Source organism: Schistocerca serialis, chromosome 2, assembly GCF_023864345.2.
Source record: "Schistocerca serialis cubense isolate TAMUIC-IGC-003099 chromosome 2, iqSchSeri2.2, whole genome shotgun sequence".
NCBI lineage: Eukaryota > Metazoa > Arthropoda > Insecta > Orthoptera > Acrididae > Schistocerca > Schistocerca serialis.
The window spans coordinates 930,545,774-930,560,216 of NC_064639.1; the positions used below are offsets into that span (position 1 = coordinate 930,545,774).

Genomic DNA, 14,443 nt, shown 5'->3' on the forward strand with positions numbered 1-14,443 from the left:
GACTACACTTAATTATGATGCATGCTTAACACTTCTCGTTTCATTTGTTTCTGTGTCTTGCTACTGTAAATGTGGAAACATGTGCGTGGTAGCTGTACATCAAACTATCTCTATTTTAGAACTTATAAATTGTTAATGGGTCAATGAAAACTAATTTCTGACTCATCTATTTAGTAAATGAGGCGCCAGAAACTCACTATGTTCTAATGTAAGTGTTTCGTGCTCTCTTTCAAAAATCCTGGAAATAATAAATGTTCAGTCCAATTTTAATTGACTTTCAGTCTATTGCTAGTAAGTTATCCAATGCATGCCTGTCTATGTTTCTTAGGATACATCCTACGTCCTTTTCCTTGGTAAACAGTCCCATTTATTTCCTTTTTTAAAGCTAGAGTACTCATCCCTCGTAAAATTTGCGATTGTAGTTGGTGCCAGTTCGCAGTTCCTACCAATCTGGTGTTGTCACAGTTTTAAGTTATAAAACAGGATATTTTGTACTTATTTTGTATAAGACATACCATTGTAGACCTTATCAATTTGATTAAATAGCGCATAAACTATGAGAGTCGTTCCGAAAGTAATCCCACCTATATTTTTTTTTTGTGGTGACTTTGGATGTCCGCGCCAGATGCCGTTGGTGTAGTGCTAATGCTTGAACCTTTCTCTTTCATTTGAAGGTGGTTACGTTATTCTGCGGTAGTTAGCGCCAGCAGAGGAGTGTTCCAAAATGGAGGTCGATATGGACGCGTGTATAAAACTATGATGTGTGATTGATTTCCTCACTGCTGAAGAAATTGTGCCGATTGAAATCCTTCGAGGCGTGCGAAAGGTATATGGAGATGATTCAGTAGACGTGAGCAATGTGAGGCGATGGGTACGCTATTTTTAAGGTGGTGAAAAGGGTATGCAGGACAAGCCACGGACCGGTCGACCCTGCACAGCTGTCATCCCTAGCAGTGAAGAGTGTCTTGATCAACTCGTCCGTGCTGATTGGCGGACAACGACCAGAGAGTTGTGTACATAGCTGAATGTTGGCTGTAATGCCTTGGAAATAAATTTGGAATACCTTGGTTATTGCAAAGTCTCTGCAAGACGGGTCCCGCGGATGATTACAGAAGAACAAAAAACTCAGCGAATGGAAATTTTTCGGGACCTACTGGACCAATATGAAGCTGAAGGTGACAATACTGCGAGTAGCATCATCACTGGATATGACACTTGGTGTTACCACTGCGAGCCGGAATCCAAAAGACAGTCCGTGGAATGGCGACATGCGAATTCTCCGTCAAAGAAAAAATTCAAGAGACAGCCGTCTGCAAGTAAAGTGGTGTTCACAGTCTTTTGGGTTAGCCAGGGTGTGGTTCATTTGGATGTCCTGGAACCTGGAGAAACTGTTAATTCAGTACGCCACAAGACGACACTGATTAAGCCAAAAGCCCGAATTTCCAAAAAATGGCTCTGAGCACTACGGGACTTAAAAGCTGAGGTAGTCGATCTAACAACTGCGCCAGACGCTTTTTGTCTTATATAGACGTTGCGCACAGCAGCGCCATATTCTGCCTGTTTATATATCTCTGTATTTGAATACGCGTGTCAGTACCAATTTTTTGACGCTTCAGTGTATTACGCCTTGAAATCAGAAAAAATTTTCAGTTTTATACCTTGGCTGTTATACTATTAATGACATTTCCAGTCAGTTCCACAAGAAAGTGTACGCCATAATTTTAAATGTAACGTACGCAGCGACATCTCTGGTAGTGGTGTCGAATCAGTAATCAGTTCACTTTTGCACAGTGTATAGATAAACAGTGTGTGAGTTGAATGTTTCGTTTTGTTGGTTGCAGTTTAAAATGAGTGCAAAATATATGAACCGTAACTTATTTATATTTATAAAAAAATGGTTCAAATGGCTCTGAGCACTATGGGACTTAACATCTGAGGTCATCAATCCCCTAGAACTTAGAGCTACTTAAACCTAACTAACCTAAGTACATACCACACATCCATGCCCGAGGCAGGATTCGAACCTGCGACCGGAGAAGTCGCGCGGTTCCAGACTGAAGCGCCTAGAAGCAATCGATCACACCGGTCGGCTCCCGAGTTTCCAGCATAAGGCCAGACAAGAAAACCAATTTTCACATGCGAAATGGTAACGCCAGGCCCCATACCAGTTTTGCGACCACGAAACTCACTGCAAAATTTGGCTGGACTGTCTTACCGCATCCACCAGACAATTACGATTTAGATTTACAGACTTCCATCTCTTTGGGACTCTGAAAAATGGTCTACGTGGCGAACATTATCAAGACTCGGATGCTGTTGTCAAAGCCGTAAGGAAGTGGTTAGCCTGATCTGGTTCCGATTTTTACAAGCGAGACCTGCAGGCTCTGGTTCATCGTTGACGAAGGTGCATAACGAATGGTAGTGACTGCAAGGAAAAATGACAGTCTGAAGCTGAAATATTGCTCTATTTAGTTCTGCCATTGTATTTATGTATCTCCTTTAGTATCCGTGAATAAAACTTGGAGGCATTACTTTCGCAACGACCCTAGTATAAATTATGACTTCTTTTGAATAAAATGTCGAGTTGTAAGACTTACGATGTTTTAGTAACAATGTGTTCTAGGGTTAAGTAGAAGAAAAAAATTTATACTGATCCTAGACGCAGATTGGTTACATGGTTAGTGATATACGTAAGCTGTTAGTCAACTACTCTCAGTGTTCCGCACATCCCAAAAGAAACACTGATTTAGAATGTGCACTAGATTTCGTTCACAGAGGCGTACCCTCTGATCGTTGATTTTCGATCGATAATTATTTATCAGTTTATCTTTGAAATTTATAAAGTGATTCTACTTGCTCGGTTTAATCTACCATTTTGATTAATTTAAGTGCTCAGTCAGTTTTTATGAAATTTCATTACGAACATGAATCTTTTATATGACAAAATGGTTCAAATGGCTCTAAGCATTATGGGACTAAAACATCTGAGGTCATCAGCCCCTAACTAACCTAAGGAAATCACACACATCCATGCCTGAGGCAGGATTCGAACCTGCGAGCGTAGCGGGAGCGCGGTTCCGGACTGAGGCGCCCAGAACCGCTCGGCCACAGCGACCGCTTTATATGACAAATCAGACAAGTATCTATGTTTCATAACAGCTATCTTTTAGTATATGCCGAACCATCGATACTCTTTCTTTGTTCAGATCGATGTCGCGTAGTGCATACTGGACTCGCATTCAAGAGGGCGAAGATTCAAATCCACGTCCTGTCTTCCTGATTTAGGTTTTCTGTGATTTGCGTAAATTGCTTTAAGAAAATGCTGGGATGGTTCCTTTGAAAGGCCACAGTTGATTTCCTTCTCCACCCTTCCCCAATCCGAGCTTGTGCTCCATCTAGTGACTTCGTTGTCTGTTGTTTTTTTTTTTTGTTTTTATTTATTCATTGTTCCGTGGGACCAAATTAAGGAGAAGTCTCCATGGTCATGGAACGAGTCAATACATGAAATTATAACACGATAGTAGAAACAGATAAAATGAAATATAAGAAACACATTCAGGCGACAAGTCGTAAGTTTAAATAAAGAAAATCAACAATGTAACAGTGGAATTTGCTTAATTTTTCAGCTCTTCCAGGAGCTCCTCGACAGAATGTTGTGGTTGTTGTGGTCTTCAGTCCTGAGACTGGTTTGATGCAGCTCTCCATGCTACTCTAACCCGTGCAAGCTCAAAAATGTTCAAATGTGTGTTAAATCTTATGGGACGTAACTGCTAAGGCCATCAGTCGGTAAGCTTACACACTACGTAACCTAAATTATCCTAAGGACGAACACACACACACACACACACAAACACACACACACGCCCGAGGGAGGACTCGAATCTCCGCCGGGACCAGCTGTACAGTCCATGACTGCAGCGCCCTAGACCTCTCGGTTAATCCCGCGCGGCCTGTGCAAGCTGCTTCATCTGCCAGTATCTACTGCACCCTACATCCCTCTGAATCTGCTTAGTGTATTCATCTCTTGGTCTCCCTCTACGATTTTTACCCTCCACGCTGATACCTTGATGCCTCAGAACATTTCCTACCAACCGACCCCTTCTTCTAGTCAAGTTGTGCCACAAACTCCTCTTCTCCCGAATTCTATTCAATACCTCCTCATTAGTTATACGATCTACCCATCTAATCTTCAACATTCTTCTGTTGCACGACATTTCGAAAGCTTCAGTTCTTGTCCAAACTATTTATCGTCCACGTTTCACTTCCATAAATGGCTACACTCCATACAAATACTTTCAGAAAAGACTTCCTGACACTTAAATCTATACTCGATGTTAACAAATTTCTCTTCTTCAGAAACGCTTTCCTTGCCACCCTCTCTACTTCGACCATCATCAGTTATTTTGTTCCCCAAATAGCAAAACTCCTTTACTACTTTAAGTGTCTCATTTCCTAATCTAATTCCGTCACCATCACCCGACTTAATTCGACTACATTCCATTATCCTCGTTTTGCTTTTGTTGATGTTCATCTTATATCCTCCTTTCAAGACACTGTCCATTCCGTTCAACTGGTCTTCCAAGTCCTTTGCTGTCTCTGACAGAATTACAATGTCATCGGTGAACAACAAAGGTTTTACTTCTTGTCCGTGGATTTTAATACCTACTCCGAATTTTTCTTTTGTTTCCTTTACTGCTTGCTCAATATACAGATTGAATAACATCGGGGATAGACTACAACCCTGTCTCAGTCCCTTCCCAACCAGTGCTTCCCTTTCATGCCCGTCGACTCTTATAACTGCCATCTGCTTTCTGTACAAATTGTAAATAGCATTTCGCTCCCTGTATTTTACCCCTGCCACCTTCAGAATTTGAAAGACAGTGTATGGGACGTTAAACGCTAATGTCTTCTTTCTCGTTCTTCGTATAGTCTGGGTGAAACTTTCGCTAAGGTGAATGTGTGTGCGTGTGAAACACAGAGGAAAAGTATGGGGTGTGTCGCCTCACCGACGCAGAGCTCCCTGGGCCGCAGGCGCAGCTCGTCGCCGGCGAGGCAGCCGGCGTGCCGCAGGTGGCAGAGGCTGGGGTGCAGCGCGCCGTCCGAGGCGCACAGCCAGCCGTCGCGCGGGCCCGCGGGCGCCGGCGGGCAGCTGAAGCGGCAGGCGCAGCGCGGCCGCTGCTCCTCGTCCAGCTCGCAGGTGGCGCCCAGGTCGCAGCGCACCCCGCGGCAGCCGTCCCCCGCCGCGGGCGACGCGCCACCGCCGCCGGTGGCCGGCGAGGACGTCGTGGGCTCGCTGCCTGCGGGCGCGCCAAGCACCACCTCTACACTCGCCGCCTCCGTGTTCATCTTCGTACGAGGAGGTGATAAAAATGCGGAAACACCGCAGACACAACACATCAACGTGACTAATACAGTGTAGGACCGCCGCTGGCAATGGAAACATCTTCTACTCGCCTCGGAATCCACACAGATTATAAAGATGGATTTACGTATACAGGGTGGTCCATTGATCGTGACCGGGCCAAATATCTCACGAAATAAGCGTCAAACGATAAAACTACAAAGAACGAAACTTGTCTAGCTTGAAGGGGGAAACCAGATGCCGCTATGGATGGCCCGCTAGATGGCGCTGCCATAGGTCAAACGGATATCAACTGCGTTTTTTAAAATAGGAACCCCCATTTTTAATTACGTATTCGTGTAGTACGTAAAGAAATACGAATGTTTTTGTTGGACCATTTTTTTCGCTTTGTGATAGATGGCGCTGTAATAGTCACAAACATATGGCTTACAGTTTTAGACTAACAGTTGGTAACAGGCAGGTTTTCCAAATTAAAATACAGAACGTAGGTACGTTTGAACATTTCATTTCGGTTGTTCCAATGCCATACATGTACCTTTGTGAACTTATCATTCCTGAGAACGCATGCCGTTACAGCGTGATTACCTGTAAATACCACATTAATGCAGTAAATGCTCAAAATGATGTCCGTCAACCTCAGTGTGTTTGGCAATAAGTGTAACGACATTCCTGTCAACAGCGAGTACTTCGCCTTCCGTAATGTTCGCACATGCATTGACAATGCGCTGACGCATGTTGTCAGGCGTTGTCGGTGGATCACGATAGCAAATATCCATCAACTTTCCCCACAGAAAGAAATCCGGGGACGTCAGATACAGTGAACGTGCGGGCCATGTTATGGTGCTTCGACGACCAATCCACCTGTCATGAAATATGCTATTCAATACCGCGTCAACCGCACGCGAGTTATGTGCTTCACATCCATCATGTTGGAAGTACATCTCCATTCTGTCATGCAGTGTAACATCTTGTAGTAACATCGGTAGAACATTACGTTGGAAATCAGCATACATTGGACCACTTAGATTACCATCGATAAAATGGGGGCCAATTATTCTTCCTCCCATACATTGACCCGCCAAGGTCGTTGGTGTTCCACTTGTCACAGCCATCGTGGATTTTCCGTTGCCCAATAGTGCATATTATGCCGGTCTACGTTACCGCTGTTGGTGAATGACGCTTCGTCGCAAAACAGAACGCGTGCAAAAAATCTGTCATCGTCCCGTAATTTCTCTTGTGCCCAGTGGCAGAACTGTACACTACGTTCAAAGTCGTCGCCATGCAAATCCTGGTGCATAGAAGTATGGTACGGGTGCAATCGATGTTGATGTAACATTCTCAGCACCGACGTCTTTGAGATTCCCGATTCTCGCGCAATTTGTCTGCTACTGATGTGCGGATTAGTCGCGACAACAGCTAAAACACCTACTTGGGCATCACCATTTGTTGCTGGTCGTGGTTGACGTTTCACATGTGGCTGAACAGTTCCTGTTTCCTTAAATAACGTAACTATCCGGCGAACGGTCTGGACACTTGGATGATGTCGTCCAGGATACCGAACAGCATATATAGCACACGCCCGTTGGGCATTTTGATCACAATTGCCATACATCAACACGATATCGACCTTTTCCGCAATTGGTAAACGGTCCATTTTAACACGGGTAATGTATCACGAAGCAAATACCGTCCGCAGTGGTAGAATGTTACGTGATACCACGTACTTATACGTTTGTGACTATTACAGCGCCATCTATCACAAAGCGAAAAAAGTGGTCCAACTAAAACATTTATATTTCTGTACGTACCTACTACACGAATATCTAATAAAAATGGGGGTTCATATTTAAAAAAAACCGCAGTTGATACCCGTTTGACCTATAGCAGCGCCATCTAGCGGACCAACCATACCGTCATCTGGTTTCCCCCTTCAAGCTAGACAAGTTTTGTTCTTTGTAGTTTTTTCGTTGATGCTTATTTCGCGAGATATTTGGCCCGGTCACTATCAATGGACCACCCTGTATAGGATGAGTTTTTCCACCATGTACAAACTCTGGGGTTGATCGATGATAGGACACGGAACAAAAAAGGTCTAATGAACTTATGTCCGGAAATGCGTACTAGAGACCATCTACTCTATCATTCTTTGTTACAGAGACTGTGATCTGATACGCGCTCTACCATGCAGCCACATTTACAGTATGTATGGTTTACTCCTAGAGAGTGGTACTGTTCATCATATGTCATGCCCTAACGCTCTCTCCTCCCATAGTAATTGGTAATATTGTGTCCGATTATCTTCTCCTGCTGACTCGTCTTGTAAGGGATGTGATACAGCGTTGTTCCGTATTCAAATCGAGAGGCAAATGGCAACGGGCTGCGGGCAGCAGGGTTGTATCAGGAGACCTATCCCAGTCGACCCAGCCACAGTATTAATGTTTTCTGCCGGATTTCGCCGTTTGTCTGAGTCAGTGCCGTTTTAGGAAGGAGGAAATCATGAACGACGTACCCGAAATGTTCTGACACCAGACTTGGAGAAAAATATGATTAACGTTGTGGAAGACGACCACCGTGTCAGTACCAGGCAGTTGACCCGCCAGTACAGGGCAAGGCAGACTACCACGTGGAACATTCTCCGTGACGGTTCTTACTGCCCTTACCACTTACAGCGTGTGCAGTGCTTACTAGCGACAGACATCGAGAGCAAATTTGTCACTAGTTTCTTCATCAGGCAACCACGATTCCTGGATTTGTGCCATCTATCCTGTTCACCTTACGTGGAGTGGTATCTTCAACTTCCATAACAGTCATCTGTGGGTTAGTATGCAGAACCCCGACGATATGGTGACAGCGAATCATCAGCATCGGTGCAGCCGGAATGGGTGGGCCAGGATAATTGGCGACCGTATTTTGCGACCAGTCTTCCTTCCACGTCGCCTAACAGGCCAGAACTATCGGCGTTTCTGGCGGGTACTTTGCCTCCCCTGCTGCAAGAAGTGCCATTGATGATTCGAAGGCTATGTAGCTGCTGCATGAGGCTCTCCAGCCCTCTTCGCCATTAACGTCCGGACGCATCTCAATGGCCAATAATAATATACCAATAGCCGTTATTTTGGTTTTATTTGCTAGGCAACCAGTTTCGGCATTACATTATGCCATCTCCAGGCCTGGTTAGAAACCAATGCAGCACTGTCAACCGGTATCGTTAATCGATATAAGCAGGCCTTGACATGGCAAAATATAATGCCGAAACTGGTTCCCTAACAGATAAAACCAAAATAACGGCTGTCGGTATTTTATTATTGGAAATCGACCAGCCAAAGTCTGGCACTCCGGACATAGTACGGAGTTACATTTATTGCATCTCAATCGCGTCTTCCGTGGTCGATGGATCAGACGAGCGGGCCAGTTGCATGGCCTGCTCGTTCACCGGATCTCAACCCTTGTGATTTCTAGATATGGGGCCATCTCAAAAATATCGTGTATGTAAAGCACATTCCAGTTGGGGAGGCACTGGAGCAGCGTATTCATGCTGCCTTTGATACTGTTCGGACGCAGCCTGGCAGATGTGAACGTGCGAGACAGATCATTCTACGGCGCGTAAATGCATGTGTTGCGGCACATAGAAACCATTTTCAACACATACTGTAGCTGTGGCTGCACGGCACAGCGCATATTAAACTGCAGTCTCTGTAATAATGTATGATTGAAATAAATGGTCTCTAGTACGGAAACCACGCATTTCCGGACATAAGTTCATTAGACCTGTTTTGTTCCGTATCCTCTCACCGGTCAATCCCTAGAGTATGTAGGTGGTGGAAAAGTCACCCTGTATATCTATCCATGTATGTCACACACCTCATCCAAAGCCACTAGACCGAGGTCAACCAAACTTCGTACACGTGTCTCTTACTGTCTGAAAATCATTGCTGTGAGGTTAAAACCCACCCATCAATCAAAGGCGTGGCGATGAAAAAGCAGTGTAGCCCATGATGTCCGAATATCCCTACTTTTGTCATCCATTATTTAAGAATGAGAGCACTTAGAGACTTCAACAAACTTAACACATGATTTCAATTTTCTCATTGACAATCCCCAGAAAATGATGAAACGAAAGGAAGTTTATCAGTTATTATATTTTCGAAGTTAGTATAATTGCCGCATCAAGCACGACGTTTTAATTTATTACTCCTTTACTACTAATTGTATTCATGTCATGTTTTTCAGACAGTATTCATGTACACCACTGAAAGTACCAGAAAAAGTTCAGCATTGTGCGACACTTAACTCAGGAGATACGACGTCATAAACACTGACCTGGGTGAAAAACTGCTGCTTCATGCAAGACGTTTAAATTTATTGCTGTCTTGCTACTAATTCTATTCACAATACATTTCGCAGACAGTACCCACATATGTTGTTGTATGTACCAACAAAAATATATAATTGTAAGGCATAGTTTAGGAGATATGACATAAAATACTGAGATGCACTAAAAACTGCGGCATCATGTATGACGTTTTAATTTATGACTTCATTGCTACTAACTTTTTCGCACACTTTTCTCAGACAATATTCAAATGTACCACTGAGTGTACCTAGAAAAATATATCATCATGCAACACATACTTCAGGAGATATGATGTCATAAACACTGAGATGTGCGAAAAACTGCCGCATCCTGTAGGACGTTTTTATTTATTATTTCTTTACTAGTAAGTGTATTCACAACAAATTTCGCAGACAATAGTCACACATAACGCTGGATCTATTTGTAAAGTCGAAATATATTTAACGTATGCGTATGTGGGCAGAGTCAAGTGTAAGAGGTAATCTTAAACGCCTGGAACGATTTTAGTCAAATTTTGTAGAGATATTGTTTACAATATGGAAACAAATATTGTAGATTAAAAACTGTCAGCCTCTTATTTGGGTTAGCGTGATAATGTGGAGAGAGAAAAGGGGAGGAGGTTGAAGGACAGAGGGCGAAGAGTAAAGAGGAGGTAGGCAAAGATAAGTGGGACAAGAGATGGACAGAGGTAGGGGATGGGGAAAGTGACAGAGAGAGGGGAGAGATGGAGATGTACAGAGGAAGTAAACAGGAGGGGATGACATTGACAAGAGGAGGAAGAGAGGCAGAGAGAGGAGGTGAAGGAGATGAACAGACAGAGGGGAGGAGGAAATGGACAGAGAAAGGGAAGAGAAAGAGTTGGACAGAGAGAGGAGAGGAGAAAATGGACAGGAAAGGGTAGGAGGTGAACAGGGAGAGAGGGAGAAAGAGATGGGCAAAGAGAAGTGGAGGAGGAGATGGAATTAGAGCAGGAGATGGAGATGGACAGAGGGGGAAGGAGCAAATGGAAAGAGGGGGAGGAGCAGATTGACAAGGAAATGGAAGAGGAGGAGACAGAGAGGGGCAGGAGGAAATGGGCAGAGTGTGAAGGATGGAGAAGATGGATAGAGAGAGGGCATGGAGAAGATGAACACTGAGGAGGTCAAAGATGAGGTGGACAGAGGAAAGGAGGAAATGACTTTTAGAAGGTTGAGTAAATATTTGCCTGCGCAACCCCGGGTACTAAGCTAGTGATTAAATACGGGTTCTATATAGTTGCAAAGGAAGTATTATAAGCTCACTAGGAAACAAAAAATTAGTCACGAAGTACCCACACGCAGATGAATCGTTAATCCTTTACAGCTAGCGCAGCGATCGAATCACAGACTCAACTGCACACGCACTGCCTCTACGTGAGTTTTAAGCAGTAGCGATCAGTGAAACATTTATGTTTCGAGCAAACATTGCTCGTAAACAAAGGTAAACTTAAGGACGCGAGAGAGTGGTAAAAAAGGGCAATCGTGTTTGGCTGTGTCTATGACCATGCAGTGTGGATTTATTGGTATTTTGTGTCGGATAGTTCAACGTGTCTACAAACAGTGGTGTAACACGCATGGCAGCGAAACACGAATTGTGGTCGGAAAAAGATCCTGATTGAGAGGGACCAGAGACGCGTTTCACGGCTTGCGGATCAAAATTGCTTCCAAACCCGACAGGAATTGTTGCAGGCAGTGAATGAAAGTCCATCGGAACCTGTTAAAGAGTGTAAGATTTAGAGTCGGTCACCTAACAAGACGCCATTGCTCTCACAGCCACATAAGAACAACAACAGCAAAGTTCATCGGTTTGGAAGAATCTGTGATTTGTTTTATGAACACTCCCCTATTACATCTTGATGGGCCCGCAAAATCACCTGACCTGAACAAAACACAGAATCTGTGGGACATGTTGGAACGGGGGCTAAAACGCCGACATTAACATCCCCGCAATTCGGTGGAGCTGTGCGATCATATTCTTAGCGAATGGCTTAAACTGGATGCCACGTACCTGCAATCACTTCCTAACAGAATACAGGTGGTTATCAATTCGAAGGGCGGAATTACACAGCGTTAAAGTATGTTTGAGATTTCCCCAGAGGCGATTGAATTTTTTGTCCTCTGGCCCATTCCTTCTGAAAAATAGTGGCAAGTTCTGGTAACGATGATGGAGGTGGCTAGCGAGTACACACCCTGTCTGTCGTATCCACAGAAAACAGCCAAGTCTTGTAGAAAAATAGTAATAAATGGAAATTAACTTTAAGTCTTTGAAGTCTCAGGGCATGGCAAGCAAAAGTCACAGGACAACCAGCGGGCCAACCAGGTGGCAGCATGTCGGGCGCCCATGTAAAGCGGTAACGCTATAAGCTATGAACACATTTTTTTTCACTTGCTGCCATTTGTTTAATGACCCACCCTCTAATTTCTTATGCTGGGTCTGTAAAAGCCTCTTCGCCGCTGTGACTGTTTTCGGTGGCTGTGTATTACCACACAGGCTCGCGCCTCCACTAACACCGTTGCCTGTGTCCCCCCATGTGGAGGCGGGCTGTTCTCGCTTTTATTTCTTTTATTTTTGTTTGCAGTATTTTAGAAATCTTAACTTTAATACAATTGAAAAGGGAAAGTGAAATACAAAATGGTGATGATTAAGAAGAATTAAAAAAAAAAAAAACAGAAGATAGGGAAGGATAGAGTGTAGAGGTTCCCGCCACCAGGTTGTGGGTGGTGGCCAGGGTCTTGGAATGCACTTCAAGACGATGACCGTCACCCACGATTCCCTTGTCTGTGCCTACTTTTCTACTAATTAGCCGATTTGATACATATGTACATATGTACATATGCACGTTGCTCATCAATGTGCTTAGCTTTTGCACCTTCATCAGATTGTTCTGGGCTTGATGGGTGTGCGTGAGACGCCTGAAGTTACGCTTCATTTGCAGAGGCAGCATCGTCGTGGCTGGTTGTTTCCGCACTGACATCCATTCCGTGGACACTCTGCCTTCTTTGTATACCGGCTTGCCTTACGTACGGTCTGTTATGTAGGTATTCTCTGTACAAGACCTTAGTCGTTTCGTAAGTTATTTACGTGTATTTGGTTTCCGTGTAGTGTATGTCTTATGTTTGTGTGCTGCCTGGACAAAAAGACAGTGTGTTCAGGGGAACCTTCTTCCCAGCATGTGCGCCTGGTTGTCTGTTACACACTCACGCGACTCGAGTGCGTGGGATAAGGGCCGTGACCTGTGAGGAAGTGCACCATACGGCGGCTGGTGTGGATATGTTTTAGTTTTAGTCTATCGATGATGTCAGGGAAGAAACTGTATACTCGGCGGCCCTTATCACTGTTATCCCACTCACCCTGCCAGGTATCCACTCGCCATGCTCTGAGTTGGCGTGTTGTTTCATGTGATACACCAGTGATCTGCCGAACCTGGTCTAGTCTGCCTATCCTAAGCCAGTACATAGTCGTACGGTATCTAATAGTTATCTCTATTGGGAAGACCCCCATCACAACGCGTAGTGCATGGACCGACGTTGTGCTGAAGGACCCTTCCCCCCCCCCCCCCATCATCCATAGTCGAAGCAGAACTCTTCTTTGCCCACGACGTAAGGTAATTCTATCGGTGGACAGTCTTAGTCTGTGGGCCCACGTACTAGCGGCCCACTGTGTTAGCGCTGCAACGGGTCCGTTCTAGTGGTCCCTCCTCGTCTTTTGTAGTTCTAGTTTGTACCTGTCCTTAGTAAGCCGGTATGAGTTTATTCGTATCTGTCTTTCTCTTTCTGAGATCACTATTTGATAAAAAATTTGCGTTTACGTCTGGTGTCTTGTTTGAGTTGTGTCGGATTTGTAGTCCAGGTAATAGCGTGGTATTTCGTGTTTCTTGATGTTGGTATGTAGGTGTTCTGTGTGTGCGTGCGATGATGTCTGTAAGCGTGTGTGCTCTGTAGTCGATACTTCCATCGATGTCATGTAGTGCGTGTTCTTGCATTGTCTGTCTAACCTTGTCCCAGTCTGTCTTACTAAATAGCAGTCTTTTTAATTTTATTTCTGTATTGACGTGAGGTATGTTATGGAGGGTGAGTGTTATGACCTTATAGCGTTATGGTCACTCATTGTAATGTTGTCGTGTACTGTCTAGTCGCGTGTGAAGGTGATTGCTGCATTGTTCGCAAGAGTGATGTCTATGTAAGATGTAGAGCCGACATGTCCAATGGATCTGGGGTTGTTTCCTTCTTTATTTATTACGAGGAGTCCAGTTTCTTGTATGATGTCGTTGACTACTCTGCCTTTGTCATCTATTGTATTAGAGTGCCACAGGGTGGATCTCGCTTTCATGTCAGCGCAGATTATTAATTTTTTGCCTCCTGCACAGTGTGCAAGCTCTCTGATGTGTTTCGCGAATGGAACAATGCAATGGCAGCATTGTGTATACATGGACGCGATGATCCATGCGTCACCCTTGTACGAAACTTCCACCGTGGCTAAGTGCTCTGTGCGTAGTTCAGTTACCTTAACGGGGTGTGTTTCTTGGTTGACGATTATGACGGGCGCCTTACAGTCCTCCTGACGCGCAAGCGTTACCGCATAGGGCGGGAGGCTAGAAACTTTCCCTTGTCTTGTACAGGGTTCCTGTACGCATAGTACATTGCCATTCAGTTCACGCAGGACTCGTGGGAGCTCCGAGCTAGCTAGTAAGCTTCTCATTGAGCTGAACTACT

At 44.5% G+C, this 14,443-nt stretch overlaps 1 protein-coding gene across 1 annotated transcript in view; it reads right to left on the minus strand.

Moving 5' to 3' along the window:
* The window catches only part of LOC126456525 (agrin-like), a 1,113,065-nt gene that overhangs the window by 261,183 nt on the left and 837,439 nt on the right, over positions 1 to 14,443 (minus strand). The window contains exon 10 of the mRNA XM_050092274.1: positions 5,007 to 5,297. Coding sequence (XP_049948231.1) covers positions 5,007 to 5,297 — 291 coding nt within the window. The remainder of the gene's footprint in view (positions 1 to 5,006; positions 5,298 to 14,443) is intronic.